This window comes from Theropithecus gelada, chromosome 16 (genome assembly GCF_003255815.1).
Source record: "Theropithecus gelada isolate Dixy chromosome 16, Tgel_1.0, whole genome shotgun sequence".
NCBI lineage: Eukaryota > Metazoa > Chordata > Mammalia > Primates > Cercopithecidae > Theropithecus > Theropithecus gelada.
In genome coordinates, this window is record NC_037684.1 from 235999 (window position 1) to 247209 (window position 11211).

The following is an 11211-nucleotide window of genomic DNA, read 5'->3' on the forward strand; positions in this document are numbered from 1 at the left end:
ATTGTAGCTCAAAATGTTTTCACTGGGTCCTGTTTCTTGACACATCTCACTTGCATATCTCTGGGCCACCAGAAGTTTTGGCATGTCTGTCCAGTGGCTCTGGTTGTCCCACCTCTGCACCCCAAGATACCCATGGGGGCTAGGCTGGGGGCGCTGCCACACTGGGACGGGAGTGATGCCTGCTCTGTCCTTCAGACCCCTGGACTGTGATGGGCCCTCTGCTGCCGCCTCTCCACTCCTTCACCCGGCAGGTCCCTGAGCACCCTGAACAGTGACACATTTGGCCAGAAGCAAAAAGATCAGTGGGCACTTCCTGAGGCTGTGTCACTGTGCTGCCACCAGCTTCTGTGCCCAAACAGGTGGCTTCCCTGGCCCTGAGCCGGGGCTCCCACCAGTGCCTCCAGCCAGCCCTCTGTGGGGCTGCCCTCCCACCGAGTGTGACCTCTGTCCACAGAAGGGGGAGGGCAGGAGGCTGATTCCAGGTCAGGGAGTTGTTGGGGGTCTCCTGGGTAGACCCTCCCCAGCTGGGGAGTTGGCAAAAGACAGAAACTGACCCCATGGTTTAGGGGCGGTTCCGACGGGAGGGACAGGTGGAGTAAGCCATGAGAGGAGGCCCTGGCTGGTGCTGGCACTGAGGGGATAGATGGGGGGTCTGGCTTTGAGAGGACAGCCTCTCCCCAAAACCCCAGCCCTGCCCCTCCCTGGGCCTCTCAGACACTGTTGCTGGCACGGCATTTGGGAGAGGAGATTTTGATTCTCAAGTATCATTCAGCCTGAAAAAGGAACTTTTGACACGCGCTGTAATATGGATGAAGCCTGAAGACATTCTGCTGAGTGAAAGAAGGTAGACACAAAAGGACAGATACCAGTGATTGCACTTATATGAGGTTCCTAGAATAGTCACNCTTTGTTTCTGAGATGCCCCTGGTCTCGTGGGGGCAGGTAGAGTATGTGAACAGGTAATTGTAGCACTTAGCAGAAAGTGCTAAGACTCCTCATAGAAAAAGAAATGAAAGCTCAGAACCCCACGAGGGGAAGAAGTGACCTTCCACCAGAGGGTTGGGGAAGGCTTCATGGAAGGGATGGAACTTTAGTTGTGTCTGGATAACTGCCCGGGATTTAGGCGTCTATAGATGGGTGGGCAGTGGAGGCCCAGCTGAGGCAGAGTCCTGGGTGTGACATTGTGGGTTCAGAGGAAAGAGGGGGTGCTTCAGTGGAGCTGCAGAGCAGTGGGGGCGAATACGGATAATAAAGCTAAGTTGGGACCAAACCAGGACAGGCCTTGAATTCCCCCCAAAGGGATTAGAGTTGATACGTTTGATGCTGGAGAACAATGAAGGACAGAAGCCAAGGGGACCACGCCTTTGGAATTCTGTCCTTCCTAAGTGTCTGTAGAGTTAGGTCTTTTAATGCATGTGAGCTCTGTTTCCATCCCACCCCAATGATGGCTAGTGCCAGTCCTGAGGGAGGAGAAGCAGAGGCAAGATCAGGGGCCGCGGTAGGTTTCACCGGAGCTTTGGCATCCATGTATCTTCCCCTATTGCTACCAGTTCCAAATAAAGGCATCTCTGTCACTTGTTTCATTAGAAACCTACATCACAGCAATGCCTGCTTCTCACCCCACCCTCTGCCTCCCAGCTCTCGGTTGATACCCCGAATTGCATTCCCTCACTCCCTTCTTAGGGGAACCCCCTCCATACTCGTGATTCTGTTTCTGAGGGCTGGTTTCTGTGAGTTGCAGAGGGCAAGAAAAGGAAATGGAAACTGCTGAATCAGTCAGTGTTCTGGCTAGGGGCATCCTCTGCCTCTGTGATTACTGCACAGTGTGTTATAATTAGTTATCTATGTAATTTGCTCTTCAAAAACCTAGACCATGTCCAGTTGATTTTATTTTAGTTTATTTTTCTCAAGAAATTTACAGTTTAATAAAGGCAATGTGGGAGTTTGGAAACAAGCTTTTATTTCATGCTAACAATGGATTAGCAGCTACACAAATTTTAGTTCACAATAAGTAATATTTATTGAGTGACCACCATGTGCCAATTTCCATAATGTACATGTTTGAACTGTTACTCTTCAAAACAGCCCTATGATTTAGTTACCATTATACTTTCTCAGTTGAACAGGTGAAGAAACCAAAGTAAATAGAGGTTAAGCAATTTTCCTAAGGCCATAAAGCTGATGACTAGCAGAGCAGGGATTCAAATCCAGGTAGTCTGACTCTGGGTACCACACACTATACGTTCTGTACCACAACTTATTATATTTGATCCTTACAACAATCCTATAATGGCAGATTTTTTTAGAGTGTCTTCTCAGATCGTAAACCGATGTCAGACCATGTCTTGTTGGTTGATTTAAACCAAATCCTAGCACATGATGATTATAACATGATGAGCCTCCAGACCTAGTCTCTATCTCTTATTGTGTTCTTTTTAATAAAGTGATTTATTGAATATATAATTCTATCTCAGTGTTTATATATTTGTAAGACTTTCTCTATCAATCCCCAAACCAGTACATATACCCCTTTGCCATGTGTTTTTGCTTGGAGGGAAATATGGTCGCACGCATAGCATGTGCCTAATTTATATACCTTGAACGAATAACGTTAAGGGAGATGCAGGATGGGGTTGAGTTGGGAGTGTCTTAGACATTTCCTGGGTGGTAAATTGATGTTCCCAGTTGAAATAATGAACCTGGGGTCATGCAGATGGAATTGGTCAGTTTTATATTCCACTGTCTGTGTTAGTTACCAGCGTATCTCCAGCGACAACCACAATGCCTGACATATAGTGAAGCATAATACCTATTTGATGAATAAATAAATCACTGATTTGACTAACAATATGTGTTATGCCTGAACTCTCACTGTAAAGTTCAAATACTAATGGGAAGGGTAGGAGAAGAAAGGCCATGGTGAGTGGGAGAGGGGAGAGGATCAGAAAAATAACTAATGGGTACTAGGCTTAATACCTGGGTGATGAAATCATTTGTACACCAAACCGCCATGACACAAGTTTACCTACGTAACAAACATGCACATGCATCCCTGAACTTAAAGTAAAAGAAACACACACACACAAAGAGAATCAGGAGAGAGAGTCAGAAGTGTGGTAGGTCTCCAGAGCCAAGGAAGAATCCTTAAATAAAATGAGAATTGAAGCCGGGCATGGTAGCTCCATTCCTGTAATCCCAGCACTTTGGGAGGCCGAGGCAGGCAGATCACCTGAGGCCAGGAGTTTGAGACCAGGCTGGTCAACATGGTGAAACCCTGTCTCTACTAAAAATACAAAAAATTAGCTGAGCGTGGTGGCACATGCCTGTAGTCCCAGCTACTCGGGAGATGGAGGCAAGAGAATCACCTGAACCCAGGAGGTTGCAGTGAGCCGAGATCACACCACTGCACTCCAGCCTGGGTGACAGAGGGAGACTCCGTCTCAGAAAAAAAAAAAAAAGAGAGACAGAATTGGGAGTCCCAATAAAGATACAATTTGAAACAGAAATGTAAATTAAACTTATAGAAAGAAGTTTTCAGTAACTTGGATCTAAAAGGTTATGATTTACTTTAAAGAGAAGGAAAGGAAGGGAAGGGAGGGGAAGGGAGGGGAGGGGAGGGGAAGGGAGGGGAGAAGGAAAGGAGGCATGGTGTCACAGTCTTGATCTTTGGGAAACTGACCACCGAAGATTCCTCAGGTGGTGGTGACAGAAAGTAGCCAGCAGTCAACACCGTGGACCCTTCAGCATGGAGGGATTTGATTTGTGTCCCAGCGTTCTGGCTCATTTCAGTCTCTGTGAGGCCCCACCTCGGTCCAGCAGAGCATCCCAGTCCAGAGTGCAGGGAATCCTGGCTGAGCAGTTTGTCCTCTGCGGCGTCTTTGCCTTGCACTGCTCGGCTTGCCTCCCCACTGTGCGCTGCTGCCCATGCTCTCTAGCGTGGGGCATTGCTTTCCTTCCAGATTCTGGCCCCGAGGCTCCACTTCCCCACCTGTCACCCTCCGCTAGCTCCTTTGGCAGCAGGCGCCCCAGGGATGGGTTCACTGATGATGACATCCTGTTTGGCCCAGCTTTGGCCTCCTTTTCTCATATGTGGTCTGCGTGGTCAGATTGCAGCAGGTGTGGGCCTTGCCTTTCCTGCAGGCAGAAGCAGCAGCCTGGAGTCCCCTGTCTTGCATCTTAGACAGACAATGTCTCATTGACACAGCCCCTTCTTTCTGATGCCAGCCCCTTGTTTCCTGTCCCGAGTCCTTGTTATTTTCTCTGGCCATTTCTTGCATGTGTGCAGTAGGTCAGGGCGTGTGTCTTGGTACTGCATCTGATCCCTCTCCTGGTCCCTTGCCCCTTCTTCCATATTCTCTACCCAACAAAAAGTGCCTCTTCCTATCAGTATTCCAAGCTGGAAAGCCGAGAGTCACCCTTGTCTCCTCTTTCTCTGTCATCTACACCTGTTAAATCACCAACTCTAGTCTACGTTCAATTTTATGTGCATCTGCCTCTCACCACTCCCACTGCCTGTCAGGTTCTTATGGTTTCTCACCATGACAACTAGAGGAGGGTCCTAGCAACTCTTTTTTCTTTTCTTATTTATTTATTTAGAGACAAGGTCTCACTCTGTGGCCCAGGCTGGAGTGCAGTGGCTGATCTTGGTTCACTGCAACCTTGGCTTCCCAGGCTCAAGCAATTCTTTGCCTCAGTCTCTCAAGTAGCTGGTATTACAGTCATGTGCCACCACACCCGACTAATTTTTTGTATTTTTCATGGAGATGGAGTTTCACCATGTAGGCCAGGTTGGTCTTGAACTCCTGGCCTCAAATGATCTGCCTGCTTTGGCCTCCCAAAGTGCTGGGATTACAGGCGTGAGCCACCATGCCTGGCCTAGTTTTGTCTCTTTTTAATCTATCCCACGATACAGCATTCAATATAATTTTGCTAAAGCTCAAAATCATTCTCTGTTTCTTTCCTTTTAAAATCTTGCAAACATTCTACATCATTTCTGGCATGAAATGGAAGCTTCTCTGTAATTTGACCCCTGTTTACCTCTTTGTCCTTGAGGCTTGCAAGTTTGTTATATAGGTAAATTGCGTGTTGCGGGAGTTTGGTGTACAGATTATTTCATCACCCAGGTAATAAGCATAGTATCCGATAGGTAATTTTTTTAATCCTCTCCCTCCTCCCACCCTTCACCCTTGAGTCAGCCCCAGTGCCTGCTGTTCCCTTCTTGGTGTCCATGTGTACTCAGTGTTTAGCTTCCACTTATAAGTGAGAACATGCAGTATTTGGCTTTCTGTTCCTGCATTAGTTCACTTAGGATAATGGCCTCCAGCTCCATCCATGTTGCTACAAAGGGCATGACCTTGTTCTTTTTTTAGTGACTGAGAAGTATATATACCACATTTTCTTTATCTGGTCTATCATCGATGGGCATTTAGGTTGATTCCATGTCTTTGCTATTGTGAATAGTGTTGCGATGAAATACATGTGCACATGTCTTTATGGTAGAATGATTTCTATTCCTTTGGGTATATACCTAATAATGGGATTGCTGGGTCGAATGGTAGTTCTGTTTTAAGTTCTTTTAGAAACCACCAAACTGCTCCCCACAATGGCTGAACTAATTTACATTCCCACCAGCAGTGTATAAGTGTTCCTTTTCTCTGCAACCTCACCAGCATCTGTTATTTTTTGACTTTTTAAAAATAGTCATCCAGACTGGTTTGAGACAGTATCTCATTGTGGTTTTGATTTGCATTTCTCTAATGATTAGTGGTGTTGAGTATTTTTTTTGTATGTTTATTGACCATATGTATGTCTTCTTTTGAAATGTATTTGTTTATGTTCGTTGCCTACTTTTTAATGCAGTTGTTTGTATTTTGCTTGTACATTTGTTTAAGTTCCCTATAGATTTCAGATACCAGACCTTTGTCAGATGCATAGTTTGTAAATATTTTCTCCCATTCTGTACATTCTCTTTACTTTGCTGGTAATTTGTTTTGCTGTGCAGAATCTCTTTAGTTTAATTAGATCCCATTTGTCAGTTTTTGATTGTGTTGGAATTTGCTTTTGTCATCTTCATCATGAAATCTCTGCCAGATCCTATGTCCAGAATGGTATTGTCTAGGTTATCTTACAGGATATCATATTTTTTATAGTTTTACAGTTTTCGGTTTTGCATTTAAGTATTTAATCCATTGTGAGTTGATTTTTATACACAGTGTAAGGAAGGAATCAGTTTCAATCTTTTGCATATGGCTAGCCAATTATCCCAGTATCATTTATTGAATGGGAAGTCCTTTCCCCATTGCTTGTTTTTGTTAACTTTGTCAAAAATCAGATGGTTGCAGGTATGCAGCATTATTTCTGAGCTCTCTATTTTGTTCTATTGGTCTATGTGTCTGTTTTTGTACCAGTATCATGCTGTTTTGGTTACTGTAGCCCTGTAGTATAGTTTGAAGTCATGGCTCCTTCTTTTTACACTTCTTTTTTTTTTTTTTGATACGATGTCTCACTCTGTTGCCCAGGCTGGAGTGCAGTGGCACAATTTCGACTCACTGCAAGCTCTGCCTCCTGGGTTCACACCATTCCCCTGCCTCAGCCTCCTGAGTAGCTGGGACTACAGGCGCCTGCCACCACACCCGGCTAATTTTTTGTATTTTTAGTAGAGACAAGATTTCACCATGTTAGCCAGGATGGTCTCAATCTCCTGACCTCGTGATCCACGTGCCTTGGCCTCCCAAAGTGCTGGGATTACGGGCTTGAGCCACCGCTCCCAGCCTACTCTTCTTTTTTCTTTCTCAGAGAAGAGTAGGGTTAGGGGTGAGCAGGCAGGTTAGAGTAGTAGAGCTAAAGGCAGATAGAGATCCATCCAATTATCCTCATTCCCCTCATTTGCCCAACTTCACACACTCCTGTATTCAGGGCCTTTGTAATCTTCTGTACAGGTGCCCAGCAGCTGTCAAAGCAGCCAAGGCTTAACATAAGCACAGGCATTCCCTATGGACTGGTTGGGACACACCCACATTCTTAGTTTACATATTTTGTCTGTAACATAGATAAACTCATTACTACATATATAGTTCTGTTTTGTTTTGCTTTGCTTTGTTTTTGAGATAGGGTCTCGTTCTGTCACCCAAGCTGGAGTGCAGTGGCACAATTACCACTCACTGCAGCCTGGACTTTCCTGGGCTCGGGAGATCCTCCCACCTCAGCCTCCTGAGCAGCTGGGACTACAGGTGTGCGTCACCACTCCTAGCCAAATTGTTTTTGGTATTTTTTTTTGTAGAGACAGGGTTTTACCATGTTGCCCAGGCTGGTCTCAAACTTCTGGGATCAAGCAATCCACCTACCATGGCCTCCCAAAGTGCCGGATTACAGGCGTGAGCCACTGCACCCAGCTCAATCCTGTTTTTATACTAGAAGAACATTCTCTATCTGAGTCTCTAATCGAGTCTAAACATTCTCTGATCGAGTCTTCCAAACTCGATTCTTACTGGTTTATATGTCCTGTTCTTTTGTTGGTCCAAGAAAATATCCTGAAATCTTTATTTCTCCTCCATTCCCTCCTTGTTCTAGGACAGACTAGCCCTATCTCTTTCCTGAATTAAGTTTGAGTACAATTGGTCTTTGAGTGTGGAATAGCTCCTAGCAGTCTATCAGTCAGCGGTTTCTCTTTGTGGTCACACTCTATGTTTATTCTGGAGACTACAGCATGGAAAGAAAATGGACTTTGGAGTCAGATGAATCTTGATTCAGATCTTGGCAGTGCCACTCATCAGCTCTGTGGCACTGAGCACATCAGTGGACCACTCTCTGATCCTCAATTGTCTTATCTGTAAAATGAGATGACACACCCCTGCTCAGGGCTATGGTCGGATTAGAGATGATATGTGTAAGACAGCTTTCCCAGTGCCAGGTACACGCTAAGTGTCCAATAAGAAGATACGAGTGTTGCTAAGTCACCCCACTGGATCCCTCTGCACATCCAATGCTGGACTCTTCATGCCCAAGGAAACATACAGGACACAAAATTCAGTGGCACTCAGCTCAGCAGAAGAAGGCACAGGAAGGGGATCAGGGGGGGGTCCTGTCTCCCCCTTTGTTCTTGGGGCCAGGCTTGGGGCCAGCCTGGAAAGACTGACATGAACCCTCCAGCATCTGGGGGTGCCAATCACCAAGAGCAGCACAGTTGTTGTCTACAAGTCACTTATAGCAGGTGTGAACATTTCATCTTTCCTCTGTGGTTTGCAACTCTCCCCCCAGGTCTCGGTCACTTCCTTTGGTGGTACCACTTCCCTTTTCTTCTAGCCTGCAGTTCCCTCATCTTTCCTCTATGATGACATCGCCCTGGGGAAGAGAAGCTGAGAGGAATTCCTCACTCAGCTAGCTTCAGGAGCCACGACATCATCTCTACCATGGAAATTCCACTCGCTCTGCTGAGCCCCCACATTTGTCCCAGGCCTCAGAGTCTCTATAAAGAGAGGTTCCCAACTCAGTATCAGCACAGGACACAGCTGGGTTCTGAAGCTTCTGAGTTCTGTAGCCTCACCTCTGAGAAAACCTCTCTTCCACCAACACCATGAAGCTGTGCGTGACTGTCCTGTCTCTCCTCGTGCTAGCAGCTGCCTTCTGCTCTCCAGCACTCTCAGCACCAAGTAAGTCTACTTTCGCAGCTGCTGTTTCCAGAGCCAAGGTGCAGGCAGAGTCTTTTATTCTAGTCGTGGCTGGTCAAACAGTGGGATCTGGGGATGGGATGAAAGGCAGCTAGGAAGATTGCCACGAAGTCTGCGCTAAATGTAGAGTCTAGTATTCAATAACATTCAAATTCGTATTTTCTCAAGAATTAGCAACTAGCAGAGGAAAAAGATGGGCTGGAAGTCAGACTGTTGAATTGGCTCTGCCTCTAATTACTTGTTCAAGCAAGCCCCTGTCCCTCTCTGTGCTTTGGTTTTCCCATCTGTCACATGAAGGGGATGCGATGTGTTCTGAGACTGAATCCAGTTCCAGTCTTCTAGATTTCTTTCTTGTTCTTGTCTGAAGATCCAGTATTCAGAATAAGACTCCCGCTCAGGTGAGGTGGGAATGGATACAAGGGACCGTATTTGTGGTTCCAGTAGCTACACAGGGATGCTCAAAGAAGACACAAAACTAGAAGCCAAAATAAACAGCTCCTATGTGCAGTGTTGATCTCACCCTGGCCTTTCCTTTCAGTGGGCTCAGACCCTCCCACCTCCTGCTGCTTTTCTTACACGGCGAGGAAGCTTCATCGCAACTTTGTGGTAGATTACTACGAGACCAGCAGCCTCTGCTCCCAGCCAGCTGTGGTGTGAGTATCAACCCCTGGGCTCCTCTGGGAGGCAAGGGTGAGGGCTGGATTTTAAAAGGGGGCCTGTTTTGGGGAGGGGGTGATTGAGCAGTGGGGAGGCAGCTCTCAGGGCTGAAGCCTTCCCTGAGAGCAGTGAGGACACAGGTCATGAACTCATTTTTCAAGTGCTGAAGGCAGCTGAGCAGGAGCCGAGACAGAAGGGGATTCCTGGGGAGGAAGTTATCCAGAGGACAGGAAAGCAGGGGAAGTTGGACAGGTCACATGAGATAGGGACTGATTTCTCAAACCGTGCTAGAAAGACATGTGGAAAAGTCACTGCCAGGCTGGCAGGGAATGGGGAGATCTATTCATATTGGTTGTAATGCCCACTGGTTCCTAATCTGGGAAACCCCTGGGGCCCACAGCTAACTCCAGTGGGTGGAAGTTACAGGGAGTCTGGTTCCAGTGCTGCCCCGGGAAGGATCCCATGCACCAGAGCTGCCCACATGGACCATGGTCAGGCAGAGGAAGATACCGACCCCAGGCAAGGGAAAAAGCCAGATGACCTCAAAGGTCTCATGGGATTCTCATCTGTCTGCTCCTTGTTCTACAGATTCCAAACCAAAAGAGGGAAGCAAGTCTGCGCTGACCCCAGTGAGACCTGGGTCCAGGAGTATGTGTATGACCTGGAACTGAACTGAGCTGCTCAGAGACAGGAAGTCTTCAGGGAAGGTCACCTGAACCTGGATGCTTCTCCATGAGAGGCATCTCCTCCATACTCAGGACTCCTCTCCACAGTTCCTGTCCCTTCTCTTAATTTAATCTTTTTTATGTGTTGTGTTATTGTATTAGGTGTTATTTCCATTATTTATATTTGTTTAGCCAAAGTGTCTCCTATGGAGATGGTCCACCGTCACTGTTTCTCTGCTGCTGCAAATACATGGATAACACCGTTAATTCCATGTGTTTTCATAATAAAACTTTAAAATAAAATGCAGACAGTTTCTTTGTGATTTTAATTTGATTTGGGGGTAAAAGGAATTGCCTGGTACTATCGGAGGGGCAAACTACAGTTTCCAAAAGGAGTAAGAATGAGCAATTTCTGCATCCTTAATATGAGCTCTGGGCTGAGCACTCTTCATACATCTCACTGCGTACTTTCAACAAGGGTTTTAACACCCTTATGAAGTAGGGACTGTTGTCCCCAGTTTCACAGTTAAGGAAACAGAGGCACAGAGAGGTGAAGTGACTTGTTGAGGCTCGTAGGTCGACTTGGGGAGTGTCATGAAAGAATGCCCTAAAAAAGGAGGTTATCATTTCAACATCTTGAGGGGAAGTTGTAAACAGGGGAAGAAGCACAGCAAAGCGGGAAGAAGAGTGAGAAAAGTGCCTTCATCATCTTATTACCAGCATAACATTGGGAAAGTCATCTTGCCTTATTAGACCTCAGTGTTCACACCTGTGAAATGGGGATAACATTAACCATTTTGAAGGGCTGTTGTGAGGTGATATGTAAAGCACCCATCATGGGACCGGGCACCTGGAAGATTCTCTCCTTCCCTCTGTGAGCTTCAGCCTTTTCGCTTAAAATGGACCTAGCAGTTATCAGGGTCATCATGAGGATTAGATTAGTTAGTTGACGGATCAGCACTCTAAAGCCCAAGCTACTGTGAAGTGTTGTCATGAGGACAGAAGGGTGGAGGTCTGTTTCTTTTTTTTTTTTTTTTTTTTTTTTTGGCAGAGTCTCGCTCCTTCGCCCAGGCTGGAGTGCAGTGGCACAATCTCAGCTCACTGCAAGCTCTGCCTCCCAGGTTCATACCATTCTCCTGCCTCAGCCCCTGGAGGAGCTGGGACCACAGGGGTCTGCCACCACGCCCAGCTAATTTTTGTATTTTTAATAGAGACGGGATTTC

At 46.4% G+C, this 11211-nt stretch overlaps 1 protein-coding gene across 2 annotated transcripts; it reads left to right on the forward strand.

Moving 5' to 3' along the window:
* The first annotated feature begins 8493 nt into the window (after window positions 1-8493).
* Window positions 8494-10288, forward strand: LOC112609657 (C-C motif chemokine 4-like). Of its 2 annotated transcripts, none has more exons than XM_025362629.1 (3): window positions 8494-8648; window positions 9205-9319; window positions 9912-10288. In XM_025362629.1, the coding sequence occupies exons 1-3, from the start codon at window positions 8573-8575 to the stop codon at window positions 9997-9999; spliced, it is 279 nt and encodes a 92-aa protein (XP_025218414.1). In that variant the 5' UTR covers window positions 8494-8572; the 3' UTR covers window positions 10000-10288. The 2 variants fall into 2 exon arrangements, with proteins under 2 accessions (XP_025218414.1, XP_025218415.1); XM_025362630.1 differs by having other exon boundaries at window positions 9927-10272.
* The last annotated feature ends 923 nt before the right edge of the window (window positions 10289-11211 follow it).

Coding starts and splice junctions, on each gene's coding strand:
- LOC112609657 (XM_025362629.1), top strand. CDS start 8,573: ATGAAGCTGTGCGTGACTGTCCTGTCTCTCCTCGTGCTAGCAGCTGCC. Junction 8,649..9,204: donor TCCAGCACTCTCAGCACCAA/GTAAGTCTACTT, acceptor CTTTCCTTTCAG/TGGGCTCAGACCCTCCCACC. Junction 9,320..9,911: donor TGCTCCCAGCCAGCTGTGGT/GTGAGTATCAAC, acceptor CTTGTTCTACAG/ATTCCAAACCAAAAGAGGGA.